Here is a 22,489-nt window from a genome sequence, read left to right on the forward strand (position 1 = left end):
TACGAGACCAACTTGATCTAAACCACTGCACTGGACTAACGTCTGTCTGTCTGTCTGTCTGTCTGTCTGTCTCTCTCTCTCTCTCTCTCTCTCTCTCTCTCTCTCTCTCTCTCTCTCTCTCTCTCTCTCTCTCTCTCTCTCTCTCTCTCTCTCTCTCTCTCTCTCTCTCTCTCTCTCTCTCTCTCTCTCTCTCTCTCTCAGCTTATTCTTACTATATTCTGCCAATGTTATTTAGTCTAGGAGAATATCTGAGCAATGAAGGGATAAAAGAAGGCTGCATCTAAACCATCCTGTCAGAAGCCTCTCCCCTAAGCTGAAGAAAACTGTGTGACAGCAGCAAGAATATATACTGAACCCAACGTCATCGATGTGAAGAGATTTTGGTGAGTGAATGAGGTCCTCGGCCTGAAGGAGTCACATGTGTTTGGGAATCCAGGACCAAGTCATTATTATATCCTATTTGTTCGAACTGACCAAGATCCCATACCTCCGTTCCTCGGTTGATGGTCAAGTGTATTCTGCCAGGATTGTCGTTTTAACAGTTATCCAAAGAGATTCCTTCGCACGTTATGCCTAAGAATCAACGAATTTCACTCAGCTGAAGCTTTATATTTTAGTTGTAGAAGTGGCACAGTTCCATCAGGTGAAAATAAACGGACCATAATAGCTAAGGACACTCATTCCTACCTCACAGCCAAGACAGCAGGCCACTTTTTTTTTTTTATACATAACAGAATGGAGGAAGAAAAAACAAATGAGTAAAAAAAAAAACAATCCATACACCAGATTACTGGCGTCCTCCGTTCATAAAATATCTGTAACAGTTAGACTTGAACAGCTGTGGGTTGAAATTTGGAGGGAAACAACTCTGGGGAAGCGAATTCCAGAGAGATGCAGTTCTGGGAATGAAAGAATTCTGATAGGCAGAAGTTCTGCAATATGGCTGAGTGACACTCCAGTCATGAGCGCTACCAGATGCCCGTGTAGCACGAGGGAAGGCATGGAGAGGTGGCACCATGGACGCAACTTCGTCTGAGCATTTGCCATAAAAATATTAGTAAAATAATGCAAGGGAGGCAACATTCCTTCTTACTTGCAGGGGAGGTAGTTGATATGTAATGGCAGAGTTATTAATGATTCTAACAGCTTTGTTCTGAATTTTGTCTAGTTGTCTTAATGCAACCTCTCCACAACCATTCCACAAGGGTGAGCAATATTCAAGCTGAGCACGCACATGACTCTTATAAATTATAGCTAACTGCTCATCGGTGAAGAAGTTACGGACTCTGTACAATAATCCAAGTTTCTTTGAGGCGGTTTTGCAAGTGATCTGACATGAGAGGTCCAGCTGAGGGCACTGTTAAGTGAGACGCCAAGAAATTCAATACCTTTGGAGATGGGAATATTAGTAGCATTGAAGGTAATGTACGAATCTGGCAATATCTGTCTATTAGTAAACTGTATATATTTAGTTTTACTAGCATTAAAAGAGACAAGGTTGTTTTGTCCCCATTCACTGATTGTAGATAGATCTTTATTTATGGAGATAGCTGTACTGAGTTGAGAGGTAGAGATATTAGACTTTGTAAATGAGTGTCTGAGTGTGAATGAACTATGTAGTGTTGAGTCATCTGCATATGAGTGAATGGGATTGTGGGTGACTGATAAGAGATCATTAATATGAACCAGAAATAGGGTTGGCGCCAGAACTGATCCCTGCAGCACGCCGGCGTTGACTGATTGGAAATTGGAATATACATCATCTACTTTTACTCTTATTTTCCTGTCACTAAGATATGAAGAAATCAAAGGAACAAAAGACGTCTGTCCATAGCAAGGGAGTTTGGACAGCAGGGAACGGTGCAATACTCTGTCAAAAGCTTTAGAGATATCAAGAGCTACTGCATGAGTTTCTCCAAAAAGATCAATTGATTGATGGATGGTATGAATTAAGAGATTGAGTATGTCAATGGTGGATCTTTCACGGCGAAAACCATATTGTCTATCACTAATTAAGTTGTTGGATTCAAGATGTTTAACAATGTGCTTATTAATTAAAGTTTCAAATATCTTACCAGGAGAAGATGTGACAGCTATTGGTCTGTAATCGGAGGGGTCAGACGAACTTCCTTTCTTCGGAATTGGGTGGATATTGGCTTCTTTCCATGAATTTAGGAATAAAGAAGTACGTATGCATAGTCTGAATAATTTAGCTAGGACAGAGGCAAGTTCAGGGGAACACTTTTTCAAAACAATTGGCGGAATTCCATCTGGGCCTGGAGCTTTGTTGGTAGGTAAATTGTCTATGATAGATTTTACGTATCTTGTCTGTATTTTAAGTGGGTCAATTTCGGGAGAATCAAGTTCCAGTACTGGGACATTCTGGCTGGTATCGTCTATGGTAGAGTTTCTGGCAAAGATAGCCTATCTGCTTTCCCATGCGGGTCATTTGTAATGTTGCCATCTGAAGATTTTAGTGGGGGAAAGGAAGATGACTTGTTAAAGTTATTATTGAAAGACTTAAGTGTTGACCAGAATATTCTATTGTCATTAGGGTTGTTAAGTAGTTTTGATGCTTGCTTTTGAAGAAAGTTTGATTTAGATAGATTTAATACAGCTTTTGCATGATTTCTAGCAATTTTAAATTGGCAGAGTGATTCAGATGTTTTTCATTTTAAGTAAGAGTTATATGCTAATGACTTTTGGGCTGTTGCTCTGGCACAGTTGCCATCAAACCATTTTGGAGAGTTTGATCTTTTAGTGAACTGTTGACTTGGTATGAATAAATCCATACCAGCTAGTATTAAGTCACAAATGTGGGACTGGGTAGAATTGTGATCACTAGAGAAGAAAGACTGCCATGGAATGTCAGCAAGATAATTTCTAAATTCATCCCAGTCTGCCCTATCAAAGTGCCATTGGGTCACCCTGACAGGTTCAGAACGGGGAGGTGTAGGAGGGTTAACTAATGAGGCTTTGATGAGATTGTGGTCAGAGGATCCAAGTGGTGACAGTACCTCTATCTTGTATTGATCTGGATTATTTGTCAAAATAGGTCATAGTGGCTCACATTTATATTTTCATATGGTGCTGTAATAATATCCTGTATCTTCATTATGCAGTGTATGTAAATTTATCAAAGACATGAGTAAAATAGGCTACTTCTTAGTATTCAAATTTTGGGAGTGGTACAGTTCCGCCACATGAAAACAAAGGGAATACACGGAAATGACAAAGATTAAATGGCTGTGTCGTGCGTCCTTGAATGCAAGGCCTGGGGGGGGGGGGCTGGGTTTACGTTTGAAGAATTGAGAGGAAGGCTGCGACTGGAGTATATTGGTGCTGTGATGAGGAGGGGCAGATTGAGATGGTGTGGGCACGTCAAGAGGATGGAGGATGACAGCTGGGTGCGGAAGGTAAGAAGAGTAAAAGTGAGTGGATTGTGTGTAAACGTTGGGGTTAGGATTCCGATAGGCCGATTGAAAAAAAACCTGGGACGAAGTCATAAAGTGTAACCTCAAGGATAAGGGATTGAATAGGGAGGCTGTCAGAGATAAAGCAGCGTGGAAAGCCGCTTAGGTGACCAAGAGTGACTCATATAAGCATGTTGGAGCCTTTATTACTATATGACACTCCGTCGTAACTCACGTGAAGTTCATGGCCTTAGCGATATCCTCCAGGACGGTGACTTTGGCGCTGTGGATGACGAGCCTCTTTCCCCCGGGGGCTGTTGGGTCATCTACCATTTCTGTCTTGTAGGTGGGCAGCGGCACTCGACCCACCAGCAGCTGCGGCCCTTGAGATAGCCTGAAGGAGTGTGAGAACTAGAGATGACGCCTTTTTAACGACAGACACATAGACAGGCAGAAAAATGTGCTTATTTCACACACATGTAGACACACACACCGTCATGTTAAATTTCCTCCTCCGCTATGATATCTTGGCCACACACCATTGAGCTTAATAGTATGGAGGGGCTATCTCTGTAGCTAGCGTGTGTCTTTGGCCGCCTTACTGAAACACCGCACTCGTTGCCTCCACCATGGCAGTGCCACTGGAACACTGTTCTTGGCTTGCTATCTCTGTTTCCCTGTTGCTTCCGTAAGCTGTGCAGTGGGCCATGGCACTATATTTTTAGGATTCATTCGGCTGATTTCAAAAGGCGTGGGTGTCGCGTGGTGCATAAACATGGCTGCCACTTCATCAGCGCTGCCCTGGGGCCCTGGCTACGGGCACACAAACTACGCGGCGCTACCCATCTACCAGTGAGAAAGCCCCTTCCATATTTTAAAGCACAGTGCCACACACTCATTCACACTTCGAGAGAGAGAGAGAGAGAGAGAGAGAGAGAGAGAGGTTCTTAATTCGACACATGCAGACACCAAAAGCATGATCCTATCTCAATGCACAAGAGATTTTTTTCAATGCCTTCAACTCTGGGCATAGGCTTCGCAGTCTCTTCTGAATTACCATACACCTCCACAAGTCACCACATCTGCCCTAAAACCCACCGTCCCTATTAAATATACACTACTGCTGTCTCAAACAGGATTAGTGTATTGATATCAGTAATGGTATTTTTTCGACATGCCGGCGGGTCTTCTTGTACATCTGTAGAGTCTGCTTTATGGAATTCAGATAAATGCTTAAGCTGTTTTCTGTCCAAGCCGGGTTTCGAACCTGCGTGCATTGGGACTGCAGGCCACCTCTCTACCGATTCAGCCGAAGTAGGTCATAATAGCTTACTTTTATTTTTCCATATGATGCTGTAACAATCTTCTCTACCTTCTTTATGCTGTGTAGGTTATGTCAATATATCAAAAGCATGAGTAAAATGCAAAAGACTTATACATAATAAGCAAAATAAATCCGTGAGGAAGAGGTGTTATGGAGCTTCCTTACCCTATCAGAATACGAGCTTCAGAAAAAGACACTGTTCTCCGAATTTTCGTCGGTTAAGGAAGCTAAGGAAGCTCCCTAACACTTTTTCGTAAGCGACTCATTGCTTGTCACACAGTGCTGTCCTTCTCTGTGTTACACAAGTCCTTCAAATGTTACCTTCCTTTATATAAATAACGTACAAAACGCTATTAACCAGCCATATCCAATAATAAAACGCAAAGGAAGAGGTACACTGAAGTTTTTCAACTGGCGAGAATACGTGCCCTTTCAGGCCACGCAAGTATCATCTATTTTCTGTATTAAATGGGCTATTTATATAAAACATACATAGGAAGAAAAAGCTGGAGTAATCATAATTGTAGGTTCAAACGTACAGAAATGACAATGATTAGATGAATGTGTAGTGCGTCCTTGAATGCAAGACCTGGGAGGGCTAGGATTGCCACTGAAGAGTTGAGAGGAAAGATAGGACTTGAATGTATTGGTATTGTTAAGAGAGGGGGTAGATTGAGATAGATTGGGTGTGTGGAGAGGATGGAGGATGACAGTTGGGTGCGGAAGGTGAGTAGTGTGAAAGTCCGCGGTAGGGATGGGAGAGGCAGACCGAAAAAGGCCTGGGTTGAGGTTGCAGAGTGTTACCTCAAGGATAAGGGACTGAATAGGGAGGCTGCCAGAGATCAAGCAGCGTGGAGAGACGTCATTAGGTGACCAAGGCCGACGCATGCAAGCATGTTGGAGCCTTTTATATACGATACGGTTATTCATAACTAATCACCTGGGAAAGGGTGTTAGCAGTCCTAAGTCGGCGAGAATAATAAGATGACAGAAAAAATGCCTAGTGTGTAAAATTTATAAAGGAGTTGCACAAAGTCTCCTACAGAGAGACATACATATTAAACAAGAAGCTGTAACATGGATAATTAATAGCCATGGAAGAGGTATTAGAAAAGCAGTTAAGAACACGATATTCTAGAAAATTCGTATACAGTGTACAGAGCATGATGGTCAGATTATACAAGTTTTATACTATTTTTACACTAATTTGGCTTAAAATTGTCATCTCTCCATTATGAATGCTGAGCTGTAAGAAAAGAGTACACTAGCACTAGAATGTGATGTGTCATGAAGAAATGCTAGGGAAGGGATGTAGATCCGCAGTACTGTGTTTTTGTGTCACTGAGCTACATGAAATAAGCTGTAAAAGGACTAAAATCTGGGCCCAGATAAAGTTAAAAGAGTATAGTAGTTCTCTCACTCCCCGAGTTACATTTTCGCTCAATGAGGAAGCTCCCTGACACCTTTTCCTTGCCGGTTAATTTCTGCAGGTACCATTTTATTGATAGCTTTGATCTTATCCATGCAATCTGTGTCGATAATACAAAGAGATAAGTATGATTCAAGAAACTACTGTGCTAAGGTGTATTGTAGAAAATAAATCGCTAAGGAAGAGGTGTAGGTAAGTTTCCTCACCCATCGAGAATACGGACCAAGAGAATACGTTCTCACCTGTCCAGCATAAGGACAAGAACCCACCACATGCAAGACATGAGCGTGATCAGCGGCAGGAAGTCTACTATCAGAGGCAGAGGCAGAGGCAACACTACAGGTATCATCACTTTCCTCATCGGCCTCTCTTTACATGTCTTGTTCTGCCCCACCATATTAACACCCCCCCTCCGCCCCACCGCAATGAAGGCCACATCATCTGTAGGGTGAGGGTGGGCTATGTGTGAGGGGGCTTCAGCTGCCACACCCTGCCCCTCTTCAGCTGTCTCACCTTGACCCAATACACCTCCACTCTGCCTCACCGCGACGGAGAAACCCATGTCTTGTGAGGGATGAGGGTGGGTGGTGTGTATGGAGTCCTGAGGGTGAGGGTGGGCCGTGTGTATGGGGTCCTGGGGGTGAGACTGGGCGCTGTGTATGGGGTCCTGAATGTGAGGGTGGGTGGTGTGTGGTAGCTGGTCCCCTTTCCCCACCACCCCTTGCTCCCCCTGCGACACCACCACGTGAACACCGCCCCCTTCGAATAAACCCGTGTCTTCTAGGGGAGGCGGGTCAGCGGTGCTTTTTCCGGGGTCCAGGAGGTGAGGGGTGGGGTTCAAGGGGTGGGGGTTTTCGTCTTGATCCAACGTGGTGGCCGACTGAACCTCAAGGGGCCCCTGGACCAAACCTACTGCAGGGTGATAATTCCCCTTCCCCATCACCCCTGGTGCCCCTAACCCATGCCCGGCTCCTGTCCCTGTCACCGCAAAAATCAGTAAAGTTAAAATTAATTTAAACATCACTGTTTTTTAAAAAAGGAGTCTTCATTTTACTTCCACGACTAAATATGAATCTTAAATTCAGTATGAGATGGGAAATTAGATGAACTCTGATGGCTCTGAACTCATTTCGTTGAGTGAGATGGAAGAAATATGAGAGCTTAATGTGAATGACTGCCTGGCTCAGTTCACTGGGCATAGTGAAATACTTACGCAGGTATCAGTAGCCAGGCACAGTAATTCCGGAGAAGGTCGCCGCGGCCATACTCCGTTCCCCCACGTCGCCCTATCCTCTGCCAATATGCGTCCTCTCTATCCATCACTCACAACCCTCATTGGTTCACCTATCGACCCTGTCCTCCATCTCACCCTCGAACTCCCTTTTCCCTACCCTCACTACACCCTGTCCCTCTGCCTCATCCTCTAGCTCCGCCTGCCCATGTCTTCTTCCATGCCACTCACATACTCTCCAAGTTCCCAGTCAGTCTCTCACTACATGCACCATTCTGCCAGGTCTTTTAGGAGTCCTGTCACAGCACTTGCCGTTACACCACGTCAGCTCTACCAAGCTCCCAATCTCGCAAAAGCCCGTCTTTGTGTCACTCTACGTAATTCTACACGCTCCCCTCAGGTAACTTAGTCTTGCTTATTTATCTGCCTTTGTACATCTCCCCATATCCCTACATGGGCCCCACAGATGACACACTCCTCTCACGACTGTATCCCTCCACCAGTGCAAACTTCATTCCTATAGGTCTGATTGGGCAGATTTGGGGCAGACGAATTAATAGGCATCACGTGAATTGATTTTTAACTATCGACAAACTTGATTGCCTTGAAATTATTTGAGGAGACATAAAATTACCTAAAATAGTTCTTGTTGTTGGCTTTCTCTGGTTTGATCTCTGCTGGAATGAACTAGGACGCATTTATGCTGACCTGATCCAGTGTGATGAATTGATGTGATTCGGCTCCACTGAACGTAATATCAGTGAATGGACCTACTGTAATTTAACCAGCCCTGAATGACCCTTAAGATGGTCTGACTAAACTTGAATGAATTTGAAAGATTTGTGTCGGTCTAAATGGCTTCAATGGACGAAATTGATCCTGGACTAACTGTACTAAATCTAAATAAGCCTGAACAGACTTAGGTCCGTATTCTCCTCGGATAAGAAGGCTTCCTAGCACCTCTTCCCTAGCGATTAATTTTTGGATAAGGATGGCTAGTATCCTTTTCTAAGAAATGTATGCAGAGTATGGCGATATAGGAAGGATTTATGTAACTCAGAATAGGATAATATGGTGTAAAAGCAAAATAAATCGCTTAGAAAAAGGGTGTTAGGGAGCTTCCTTAACTGACGAAAAAATGGGCCTTAAACTGACACAGCTGAGTCTGAATACATGTGAACAGCGTCAACTAAATGATCTAAATGTGCCTAAATTATCCTGAATGATCCTCAGCAGCATAGAGGTAGGAGTAGGTAGAGGCGGCATAAGGGATTAACCACGGGTAGGTCAGAGTGAGGCCGACAGACCTGACTCGACCAACATGGCGGCGACCCCTTTGACAGCTGTCTGACTTGGTTCCGCTGACCAGGCGTGAGTGTTTTCTTAGTTGCAAACAGAAAAAATGAGGAAGAAAGTAGGTTATGAATGGAAGGAGAAAAGAAAGTAGTTAATGAATGAAAAAAAAGGAAGCATTTAAGAACATATGGTAAAATGAAGGATGGAAGACAGATAGATGATTTAAAATAATATACATCAGCACATTATGAAAAAAGTTTATATCTATTATTCTATATAATATTCAGCTTGACTTTACTAACTCCTGTCATATACATAATGTACACTTACAAATTATAATTCACTCTAAAGATACTCACCTGTGAAATGTAATGGATGGGTCAGATTTCTTATCTCCTCTTTCTTTACACCCAAATGCGGCACAGGTGGTGGGCATTTTTGGAGACTTAGGTTATTTGATGGTGAGTTACAACTTAGGACAGAACGTCTCACACCCACAGCTGAACTACAACTAAAACCAGAGGTAGAATGAAGTCTACTTTGTTTCTGGCATTCTCCCTGAAGAATACCAGGTGGACACACAGCTGGAGGTATTAGAGGCTTAATCATCTCATGGCCACACCCATGGAGGTAGGATTAGGACTCTTACCTCTATGGGCACAGCCATAGAGGTAGGAGTGCACAGCAATCTTCTTCGTCAAGTAGGTGTTGCCGTGACCTCTTGACTTGACCAATATGGCCGTTTGACAGTTCTCTGGCTTCACCGGAGCCTTCTCACGCCGACTCTACCCTAATCCTACCTCTATGCTCAGCAGACCTATATGACATACATACACCTATTCATGATTTTGAACGGACCAAACTGAGGCTAAATACTGTAGATGTGAATAACCTAAATGGCCTGAGTGAGACTTACTAGACCTCAGTGGAGTTTAACAGGCGTGAACTGACTCAACTGAGCTTAAATGGATGTGACCGTGTGCAAGTCTCGGACGCCTGGCTCCACCTCAAAAGCCCAGCCATAAATATATAATTTTTAGACAATTCCTTACATATAGGCTTCTTTATACCTTCAAAAATAACTGGTTACAATATATGGAGAGGAAATGTATGGAAGCCAGCTTGATAGAAGGTCAAAACATTTCGTCATCATTATCATCATCATCTTGGTTATTATTTCCCTCCTAAGAAACGGATGGGTTGAGGTAGGATCCAGAAATATAGAGAGAAATTGAAATGTTAAAGAGGGAGACTTAACAACAACATGGCCAGCGACACAGTACACACACTTAAAAAAAAAAAAAAAATCATAATACAGGATTTGTTACAGAAAACTAGGCCAGTGACAGCCTCTAGACTTATAGCACATGTTTAGCAGGACACCATGGAGAGAAAAACTACTTATACGACGACGACCACCACTACTACTGTTGATACTATTACTTCTACTACTACTAATACCACTACTACCACCACCACTACCACTACTGCTATTATTGTTATTACTTCTACCACCACCACCACCACCACCACCACTACTACAACTACAACAACTACTACTGCGACTACTACTGCCACAACTACTGTCATTACTACTACTAATACTGCTACTAGGCTACTACTACTACTACTACTACTATTACTACTACTACTACTAGTAAACATTAATACTATAACTACCATCATTACCACTTATAATAATAATGAAGTAATTATCTATTGCAAGACGCCTCAATCCCGCAAGAGGTGGCCACAAACAAATCGCCTCCACGTATCCATGTCCAAGGCCATATCACTGCATTGCTCCCAGCTCACACACACCCTCTCTCATATACCTTTCCACTCCATCCCTCCATCTCATCCCTGGCCTCCCCCTTCCTCTATAATAATAATAATAATAATAATAATAATAATAACAATAATAATAATAATAATAATAATAATAATAATAATAATAATGTAATAATAATAATAATAATAATAATAATAATAATGCAATAATAATAATAATAATAATAATAATAATAATGAATACCATCACCAGTACTACTATTATTATTACTAGTACTATTATTAATATTACTACTACTACTACTGCTACTACTACAGCTACCACCACCACTACCACTACAGCTGCTACCACCACTACTACTACTAACACTACTACTCCTGCTACTATTACTACTACTGCTACTACTAAGAAGAAGAAGAGCCACCATAGGGTTGGCACAAATTTCACAGAACACGCTGTACTCGTATATATACACTAAGTCACAGTTAAAGGCTATGATTAATATAAATGAAGACAAACAACCTATTAAGGGACTGAATAGAGAGACTGTTAGAGATTGAGGAGCGTGGTTAGCCCCCATTAAGTAATCGAGGTCGACGCATGCAAGTGTGTTGGAGACTTTAAGAACGAAACAAAATGAAGGTGAAACATACCGGTATGTAGCTAAGGAAAGTGTGTTAGAAAAGACTCCTAGACTCCTATCCTAACGTCAATGTGACTCCCAGCTTGCCAAAAAATAGTAGTAGTAGTAGTAATAGTAGTAGTAGTAGAAGTAGTAGTAGTAATCATAAAATAGACGGACAGTTTCTTCCTGTGTATTCAGAGAAAATATGGAAACTGCATACCCAGTCCTGTAATACATATGACGATTTCTGTGAAATTGATGTGCTCTCATTCCTCTATTTTTTATTAATTTTATTTTTAGGAGAACGGCTGACCCCTCCAAGAATCACTGGGGGAGACACACTTCCCAAATATCGCATTTCGGATGAGAGTCTATTATATAAGATGTACTAAGACATTAAAGACATATCTGCCCTCCTATCACTTTTTTTTAGAAATTTGATTTGTTAAGGGGAGGGTTCCCCCCCTAAAAATCATGGTGGGAAAACTGTATGTAGTGGAAAACCTTCCCAGTAACCAGATGAACTCACATGGGAAGTTTCATTTAAATCCATCAAACAGCCGAAGAGGAGCGCGTGCGCACACACACACACACACACAATGAATCTCGTGCGACGGTACTAGTACAGGGCAGGGAGCCGAAAATGATAGCATCCAGCTTTACAGGATTGATAATAACAATAATAAAAATAAAAATAATAATAATAATAATAATAATCATAATAATAATAATAGCAATAAAAAACAAGTGCTCGTGGGCCCTTCTGGGCCTCTCGCACTTGCTCCTGCGGAGGGCTCTCGTGCTGCACGCTCACTTTCTCCTGCTCCGGACTCGTTTCCTTATGCTTTTCATTCTTTTCCTCGCGCTTCGCGCGCACGTTGCGCTAATTCCAGGTAATCAAAGTCACGTTTATGTGCTGTTCTAGTCTAACGTTGTCACTATCGGCCGTCAAGGCAACATCAAAGGGCCCATGAAGGTTCGTTTATGTTCTGTTCTAGTCTAACGTTGTTACTTGGATTTTTTGCAGCTAAGCAATTGATCGTGTTATTTGCAGCTTCGGGAATGGAACCCAAGTTGTCTGCATGCAAGTCCGAGATATTAACCACTCGGCCATAGCAACCGACCGGGCGTGTGAAGCGGCGTTTTTTCGTCAAAATTTGATCACTCATTAAATATAGTAAAAGTTTTTCAGTCGTGATGAGACCATGTTTTTTCACATCAGCGAATTATCTGTGAATTTTGTGCCAATTTTGGTGCGAATTGAATTTGTAGTTTCGGCTGCCCAAAACACACACACACACACACACACACACACACACACACACACACACACACACACGGCTACTGCTATAGTATATTAGATTAATAATAATAATAATAATAATCTATCTACCTATCTATATACCTAGGCTGCTTCCCCCAAGGAAAGGGAGGTAGCCGAGACAGGACGACACACTCCCCAATTACTCATCCATTCAAACACATTCATTCGCATCTTAGCCCCAAAGGGAGAACGGACAGATCCTCACCGCACCACACCGCACAAGGGTCAACTGCGCAATGCAATCAGTGACATCCGCAGCAGGGCCCGACAGCAGAGCTGGTTTACCCCTGCCACATCATAACAGACCCATCCCCTTACCCGCACCTGATAATAATAATAATAATAATAATAATAATAATAATAATAATAATAATAACAATAATAAAATAATAATAATAATTATAATAACAGTAACAACAACAATAAGAATAATATGCTGTAACTCACTTATTGAACTTATTAGGGAAGAAGGGAACACTGTGGGTGAAACCAAGTCCCCTTCTGGCATTCCACGAGGCCGCAAGAACTGGCTTCACTCCCAGATCGCTGTATGGAAGGTCCACGAAGATTCGGTAACTGTACGAGAAAATATGGGTTTCACTTCATCATAATAATCTTTTTTATATTCAATTATTTTTTCACCTCATTGTTACCTTTTGTATCTTATTTTTAACTTTTATCCTCAGTTTTATTTTTCACCCCAATGTTGTCTTTTATAATTTGTTATATGTTCATTTTAATGTTCTCTTTTATATTTTGTTATATGTTCATTTAAAATTTGTCTTTTATATCGTCTCATTAAAATATTCTTATTAGTATAATATTAAAAGACGTCAGGGGAATGAAGAGGTATTGACGTATCTTACTCATAAATAAATGAGAAAATTAGTAACGAAGAGGTGACAAGGAGCTTCCCTTTTCTCTAACCTTAAGGGACATCAGTGTAATATATTTTTACCATTTTGAGTCGAATTTTTCATCAAAATAAAACGTACTATTTTAGAGAGTTCTTAATGTGTATTTATTATAATTAAATGTAGGATTCAGTCTATCCTATGCTTAATAGGTTAAAGGCGACAGAATTATAATCTAAATAATGTCACATGTTTTTAAAAAGTCAGACTCTGGAAAGTTCACTGCTTATATTAAATCCTTCAAAACTAAGTATAATAATCTCTCCTAAGCTGAATAAAATCGCATAAAGATGACAGGAATAAACTCTACATGATGTCAATGGTTTTTAAGGACCAAGTTTTGCAAAGTTAATGGCTACTTCCAATGGCTATGGTTCATTTTCTTACTGGCATGGGAGACTTAGGAGCACCACTTCTCTTATCGATCTGTTTTGCAGTTTACAGCATTGTAAATTCTTCTTTGTAATATGTATCCTTTTAATATCGGCATAGCTTCCATCAGGAATATACAGGAGGATATAAAAATATAATTCGTGCACATGTGGATGAACAAATGTAATAACAGTTTCATCGTCATCGAGAACAAGCCCTCTTTAGAATGTACAGTTTGTCAAAGGCCACCAGAAGTCGGGATTATGTGGCCTTCATCTATTTTGTTATAGAGAGAGAAGATGTATTATCTTGTCTTCTTGATTGGAGAGATCCAGGAAGAGAGAGAGAATAAATGTTGGCGTTGTAGGGAAACGTGAGGGTAGGCCATCTCTGTCCCGTTATCCTCTGCGAGTTGTAAATGAAGTGAGGTGATGAAGTAGGCAGACTGGGGTTGTTGGAGGTTTATTGTGAAACGGTTACTTGAATGAAAAGTTAAAGAGCTTGACGTGACCGTTTGTGCTAGCTGCTGCCTTCCCACTCTCGCTCTTGCTCCTACACTCCTTTTTCTTCCTTCTTCCCTATGCTGTCTCTGGTTCTCTAATCCTCCTACATGTATCTTCGGACTTATATTCCTCTCTGATTTCCGGCTATAGTGTGTGAGCATATGTGTGTTTGTGTGCGTGAGTGTGTATGTATGCACACGTCCGACAAGTGAACGGTAGTTTCCACAAGATCATCCTGTGTTTAGAATATTCGAATGTCTAACTACGAGAGAGTGTATCTAACCTCTCCCTGGAGAACTTAGACATAACTACCTGTCTTCATTTTTTTTTTTTTTTGAGAGGAAGAAGGAACCAAAGGCTACCCAAGATAAAAAAAAAAAAAAACAATACAAAAGAGAGCCAAATTCAAGATCCGTTCATGTCGAGATGCCTGGACACACTGCATTTGAAAGACTGGAGGTCTTAGAAGTAGGAAATACAGACAGAGGGAGACAGTTCCAGAGCTGACCTGTTGCATAAACGAAGGATTGGGAGTAATGGTTAACTCTTGCATTAGAGAGTTGGACAGAAAAGGGATGAGAGTTTGTTGCTAGACGGGTGCTACACACCCGTCGTAGAGGTGAAGGGATGCAAGCAGACAGTTCATAGGAGCAGTGACCATGGAAGTAAAGATAGAAAAAAGATAAAGATATAAAAGTGTGGCAAAGAGAAAAAGGTTGAAGGGAGTTAGTAAAAGGAGGAGAGTTAATGACACAAAAAGCCTTTGACTTCATCCTATTGAGCAGAGCTGCATGAGGGGAGCCTTCCCACACATGAAATTTGTACTCTACACATGAACGAATAAAACCCGTGTATGAAGTCAGCAACTGTACAAGGGTAAAGAGGTACTGAGTCAGCATAGCACACCTGATCTCTTTGAAGCAGATTTTACAAGAGATGTAACATGATCTTTCCAAGACAAATCACGAGTGAATGAAACCCCAGGCATGTTCAAGGATGACGCAGGATTGAGCTGGATATTATTAAACATTAGAGGATACTCCTGTGGGTGATTTTGTCAGGTTGATAGGTGTAAGAACTGAGTCTTTGAAGCATTAAAAACAACAAGATTATTTTTACCCCAGTTAGAGATACGAGCCAAGTCAGACATTAGGTGTGCCATAGCCTCATCTCTTGTTTGTTGAAGTAACAACTGAAATGGACGTTGCGGGAACCAAATGGAAAGGTGTAGGGTGGACATCAGCGTACGAGTGGATAGGGTTAGATGTACAGTTTATAAGATCATTGATGAATAAAAGAAAGAGAATTGGTAATAGGAAAGAGCCCTGCAGAACACCACAGATGATAGATCTAGCAGAAGAACTATGGCCGTCTACAACAGCGGCTATAGAACGACCAGAAAGGAAGCCATAGATGAAGGCACAGAGAGAAGGATAGAAACCGTGAGAGGGCAGTTTGGAAATTAAAGATGTATGCCAGACTCGATCGAAAGCCTTTGAGATGTCAAGTGTAATGGCAAAGCTTTTGCCAAAGTCCCGAAAGGAGGATGACCGGGAGTCTGAAAGGTAGATGAGAAGATCGGCAGTGAAGCATCCCTGACGAAGCACATACTGACGATCAGAAAGAAGGTTGTGATAGGAAAGATGCTTTAAAATTTTTCTGTTGAGAACAGACTCGAAAACTTTTGAGACACAGGATGTTAAAGGAATTGGATGATAGTTAGAGGGTTGGGAATGGTCACCCTTCTTTGGGACAGGCTGAATGACAGCTAACTTCCAGCAAGAAGGAAAGGTACAAGTTGACAGACAAAGACGAAAAAGTTTACCTAGGCAGGATGTATGCACAGAAGCACAGTTCTTGAGAACAACAGGAGGGACTCCATCAGGTCCATATGCCTTATTAGTATTGAGGCCAGTGATGGCAGAAAATGCATCAGCTGAAGAAATTTTATGTCAGCCATGAGGAAGTCAGAGGGGGGAAGTGATGGAGGAATGGCACCGGAATCATCCAAGGTAGAATTGGAGGAGAAAGCCTGAGCTAAGAGATCTGCTTAATCAGTAGAAGAAATAGCTACAGAGCCATCAAAGTAGCAAAGAGAAAGGAAGAATGATGAGGTAAAGTTGTTAGAAAGGTTTTTGGCAAGGTGCCAGGAGTGGGAAGAATTCGAGTTGGAGAGTGAGAGCATTTAGTATGGATGAAATTATTTTTAGCAGAGCAAAGAACAGACTTAGCACGATTCTAGGCAGAAACATAAAAAAGATGTGATTCCGGGGTGGGTTGGCTCTGGTACATTTTATAGGCCCTCTCCTTGTTGCGGACAGCATTAGAGCAAGTGTGATTAAATTAAGGCTTTCTTGCATTAATCAAAGGATATGAGAAAGGAATGTATGATTCCATGCCAGAGAGAATAAGCTCCATAATGCGCAAGACACACTCAGATGGCTCCCGGCCATGGAAACAATAATCATTCCATGGAAAATCAAAGAAGTACTGCCTGAGGGGCTCCCAATCTGCAGCTCCAAAGTGCCACAGTCAACATTTCTTTGGAGGGTCCACAGGCCATACCAGAGCGATAGGACAGGTTAAGGCAGTAAGGTTGTGATCGGAGGAGCCCAAAGGAGAGAAAAGATTAAGAGTGTAAGCAGAAGGATTAATTGTAAGGAAGAGGTCAAGTATGTTGGAGCTCTCTCCAAGGCAGTCAGGGACATGGGAAAGGTGCTGTACGAGCTGATCTAGGTCATTAAGGATATGAAAGATGTAGGTTTCTTCACCAGGTGGATCAGTGAAAGGAGAGGAGAACCAAAGATGGTGGTGAACATTGAAATCTCCTAGAATGGAGATTTCAGAGAAAGGAGAAATGGATAGAATGTGTTCCATCGTAGAAGTAAGATAGTTGAAGAATATTTGATAGTAGAATTGGGAGATAAGTAAACAGCGCAGATATAGTTAGTCAGACAATGACAGGAGAACTGAAGCCAGAGAGTAGAGAATTCAGAAGAATCACGTTCAGGAACATGAAAACAAGATAAGATGTTGCGTACATATACACAACAGCCACCTTTGGCTTTGATATGAGTATAGAGAAAGTAGGAGGATACAGAAAAAGGTTTGCTGTCAGTTGCCTCAGACAGGTGAATCTAGGTTAACAACTGTTACAAAATTATAAATGCCTACAACTATTTTAATGTCTCTGTAATGCATGGTTATGCCAAATCGTCGTACCAAACCATCGTACCAGTGACGTCTGTCTATATTACAATTTTTCAAAGCGTATAGTAACATGGTCTATTGATAATGATTATATTGATCAAACATACACGATATTCATAACATTGTTGTGATAATGTAGAAACATAATCTATAGTAGTGATAGGATGCAGTAGCATAACTGTCTATGTATAAGAGACATATGCATATCTTTAAAGGTAATATGATAATAATACAGTGGAAAGTCTATAGTAGTCAGTTGTATCAAGAATCAGCCTTATGTAATGCATTTTTTTTATATATATATATATATATATATATATATATATATATATATATATATATATATATATATACGAAAGTATTCACGGTCGCTCCTTTCATTCTGTGGTTAGTTTGTTATATATATATATATATATATATATATATATATATATATATATATATATATGTAACAGGAGAAATAAAAGGAGCGACCGTGAGTACTTTCGTATATTACATCTTCAGACAGAGTGAGACAGAAACGTAAAGGGTAGAGGTCTTTTATGCACACCCGCAGCAGGTAGTGGCACACGGAACAATGGATGACCTGAGTTTTTTCCTGCAGCTTAACTTATGGTCAACTGCAGCAGGGAGTGGAACACAACAAATGTCCCTGTTGATGATGTTTTAACTTTCCTGCCAAGCATTCTGGGCAGCAACACTGATGGTATTCCCTCTGAAAACATTATCAAGCTAATTAAATTGTGCATTGTGTACTCTTCTTTTACCTTTGAAGGTAAATTTTACACACAAAGATTTGGTATGGCCATGGGTAATCCCCTCTCCCCAGGTCTGGCAAATATTTACATGGAATACTTTGAGAAACATTTACTGACCATAAAGGAGCAAAACATAGTTTGGCTCCGATATGTTGATGATATCCTGTGCTTCTGGCCTAACAGTCTTCCCATTGATGAATTTCTCCTGCAATTAAATTCGTTAGTTCCGTCGATTAAGTTTACTCATGAGATGGAAATGGATAATGAATTGCCATTTTTGGATGTAAAAGTTATCAGAGACCAAAATGTTTTGAAGACTAAGGTATACAGAAAACCTACAAATATTATGTCATATGTTCATTACTATTCAAACCATCATATTAATGTAAAAAGATCTGTGTTCATATCCATGTACCTAAGAGCATATAGAATTTCAGACCCAGAATTTTTAGATGAAGAACTAAAAATGATCCAAAGTATTGGAAAGAAGCTAAAATATCCACAAAGCATACTAACTCAGTGCCACAACACAGCCAAGAAACGATTCCTTGAAGGAAAAACTAATAAGTCAGATCGCCAGAACATTCAAAGAACCCTTGTCCTCCACTTCCATGAAAATTTTCTTGATGTTGTTCACACAGTGAGGAAACTCAATGTACAAGTAGTATTCAAATATGAGAACACCATCAAAAAAACCCTCATCAAGAACAGCCCTTTCAGTAATTCAGGCGTTGTTTACAAAATCCCATGTAAAAGCTGTAACAAATTTTACATAGGACAATCTGGAAAAGATTTGGAAACTAGAATCTCACAACATAAATACAGCGTAAGGACAGCCCACCAGAGTAGTGGTTTATTTCAGCATAAAGCATCCAGTGATCACCATATTGACTGGACAGGCTCCAAGATTCTAGCAAGATCAAAAAGCTTAGATGGAAGAAATGTAACAGAATCTTGTCTAATTTCTGGCACATATGAAAAGAATGTAAACATGAGCTATGGTCATTTTAAGTGTGATAAATTGTTAACTGCATTAATTTTAAAGCAGTATCCCCCAGACTAACACGTGATTGTTCCCTGTCATCTCCTGTTGGTGTAGTCACACCTGTGTGGGACACACCAAGCATTAATCCTCTAGGTCTTAAGTTAAGCAGCAGTATTTATCCCTTCCTCCCTCCCCCCTCTCCCCTTTCCCCTGCCCCTCCTTCCCTCCCCCTTTCCCCTCCCTCCCACTCCCCTTTCCTCCCCTCCTAATCCCTTCTCTTTTATCACATGCATTTTTAGATTCAGGTCATCCTTTGTTGTGTTCCACTCCCTGCTGCAGGTGACCATAAGTTAAGCTGCAGGTAAAAACTCAGGTCATCCATTGTTCTGTGTGCCACTACCTGCTGCGGGTGTGCATAAAAGACCTCTACCCTTTACGTTTCTGTCTCACTCTGTCTGAAGATGTACTATACGAAAGTACTCACGGTCGCTCCTTTCATTTCTCCTGTGGTTAGTTTGCATACATATCTTCATGGTGAAGTGAAGTCTCTGCAAATATATATATATATATACATATATATATATATATACATATATATATATAAATATATATATATATATATATATATATATATATATATATATATATATATATATATATATATATATATATATATATATATGAGCTATATTAATATTGTTATACAAAACAGATACATGTAAATTTTATATGTGCTATATTATATGCAACCCCATAATTTCTTCTTTTTTCCAATTTTTTGTGTATATAAATTATATTTACATTATTTTCATAATATACAAATGGACAACTTTCATTCAGGGGGTTTTACTTGAATGCTTACTGCTTTTCCTCCTCTGAGTTATAATTCTAAGTTTGCAATCCTAATTTGCATTCTATGCATAGCCAACAGTAATATTGCAACTATAATGAAGAAGATTATAAAGACAACTGGAACTTAGCTATATACATAAAATGGACTGAACATACTTATACTATATTCTTACCAGAGCTTCATTGTTTAATTGATCAATTGCATGGATTCAAACTTGGGTGAAGTCAACTTAATATGCGTACTTATGTTTAAATCCATCTTAGGTAGTGGTTGGAAGTGCTTATGAGTGTGACTGTGGATGGTATAGTTGTTTTTCGTAGCTAAGGTGGACAAAGATGGTGTAAGTACAGCACAAAGGTCAGGTGCTATGAACAGACTCGATGCTGAAGTATGAGACGGTGGTGTATCTGGACAACTTACGAATACTGATGTATTTTATCCTGCCCTGTCCCGACTGATTTTCCACCACTGGTTCCCCCCAATCCCGACCAATTTTGGAAAAAAAATTTTTGGCTCATACCTCCACTTTTGGTGAGAACCATCGAAAATTCATAGAGAAATCACTCACTTGAGATTCAAACCACTGGATACAGGTAGAAGTTCCCCTTACCTTACTGGGTTTTCTATCAAGCTGGCTCCAAAGAAAACAAGTTCTGTGGGAGAATAACTATTCCAAACCACTCATAAATGGTATTTATTTATTTATTTGGTACGAATTTATATGTAGTATGAGAGTATATTAGTTTTCACACAGTAATATAGGCAATATAAGCATTGTTTCACTCACCAAGCACATCAGCATACCTGACCTTTTTTGGTGACATTACCTGATCATCATTTCTGACTGTTTCTTCCTCAAATGCTATGTAAACTCTGTCCTTCATATAGTCATCGATTGGGGAATCACTCTGACCTTGAATTTTGTACCGTGGCATGACATGTCTTTACTGGCCAGGTCACTGGTAACAGGTGAATTGCCGAGACAATGGCGTGTGGAGGGGGGAGGTCATACAGGGTAAGGCATTGACCCTGCCTGGCATCTTGTAGAGGAAGTTGTCCCATGTGTACATACCAAAAAAATCACGTGCAAAATTATAAAAATGTGCAAATGACAGACCTTGCAATTGCTGCACGTTTATATATGTCAACGGGAGTCAGAGTGACAAAACATGTGGACGTATATATACGTCAATGGGAGATGGCGGGTTAAGTAGAAGAACTGTGAATGACCGATGCATTGATGATGGGTGAGTTTATCTGGAGCAAATGTGAAGCTGCAGTGCTCATGAATGTCATGGTTTCTTATGACAGCCATTTCACAAGAGACTGTTCCAGCTGGCTGAAAAGTGAAGATGTACGCAAGACAAAGGTGAAAAGCATGTAATGATGGGTGACATTTACATTCAATTGTTGATTCACTAGCAAAGGTGACATTGTCCTGTTTCTTAGAGACCATGATGAGTCCTTTGTTAGTGTTGAGGGTTACCAATGTGTCATCTTTCTTAGATGGGAAAGGGTATATTTGGCAGACTGTGAACAGATCATCAGTTACAAATGGTACATGAACTACTATTGATGTAGGTGTGAGAATTGCTTCTAAATATGGGTAATATATCATGAGATTCTTTTCCTAAAACAATGGCTTTAAACCATGTTTATGTATGCCTTGATTATTTGATGTAAATTGTGAATTGGCAGTAAGCTAATGATGATTTTGCCATTACCAGCATCAGCAATACCTTTCATGAAAGCTTGATAACGAGCCTTGTATTGTCTAGCTGACGTATTATTGTGTCAGTATGTTCCATGACCACTGAGAAGTGTTGGAAGAGTGTGGTATTCCCTTCCAGTGCATTTAATTTCTCCACACTTTCTTGGGGTGTTTTTTCTGCCTTTCTGAGATTTTTCACAATCGTCATCATTGCAGTGTTCTGTGTATCAGCTAGCTTCTGTTGATGTGTTAAGCTTTGAGCCACCCTATTAAATTTGTTATTTATTTCTTCAAGGACCTTTTATGTAGTCAATCCAAAGATGTTTCCCAGAACTGCTCCACGTAGATCGAACAAACCGTGTCTGTTATGTGTACATGCGATTTGTTTGTGTCCTTAAGTGTCTCAGTCCCACGTGATGAGACATCTTTGATCATGGTGAGTATGAGGATTTTTGCTTGTTCCAGTTTCCATTCTGCCAGCTTAACCCCTAAAACGCGGGGCGTCGCGTTTGCGACGCTCGCCGAAAAGGACATAATGGCGGATCGTCGCGTTTGCAATTCGAGTTAATTTTGAATAAACGCGGGCAAGGATGTTCCAGCTGGCATTGTCTATCAGTACCACCACCCATTAGCTACAATTAGCATACTTTACCTTTGTACTACTGACCTCCATTGTTGCCAAGTATCGCGTTTTTCCCCCCTCCCCCCCCCACGGCCCGGCCAGCCTGGCTGTGATACATGGCAGCGCT

At 40.7% G+C, this 22,489-nt stretch overlaps 1 protein-coding gene across 1 annotated transcript in view; it reads right to left on the bottom strand.

Annotated features, from left to right (window-relative positions):
• Window positions 1-22,489, bottom strand: part of LOC145399723 (uncharacterized) — a 54,710-nt gene that overhangs the window by 20,260 nt on the left and 11,961 nt on the right. The window contains exons 3-6 of the mRNA XM_080272270.1: window positions 7,126-7,144; window positions 6,409-6,800; window positions 3,649-3,807; window positions 488-518 (exon numbers count right to left, since the gene is read on the bottom strand). Of these exons, the coding sequence (XP_080128396.1) occupies window positions 488-518; window positions 3,649-3,807; window positions 6,409-6,800; window positions 7,126-7,144 (601 nt within the window). The remainder of the gene's footprint in view (window positions 1-487; window positions 519-3,648; window positions 3,808-6,408; window positions 6,801-7,125; window positions 7,145-22,489) is intronic.

Source organism: Coenobita brevimanus, chromosome 50, assembly GCF_032717465.1.
Source record: "Coenobita brevimanus isolate Jiangsu-jjx chromosome 50, ASM3271746v2, whole genome shotgun sequence".
NCBI classification, from domain to species: domain Eukaryota; kingdom Metazoa; phylum Arthropoda; class Malacostraca; order Decapoda; family Coenobitidae; genus Coenobita; species Coenobita brevimanus.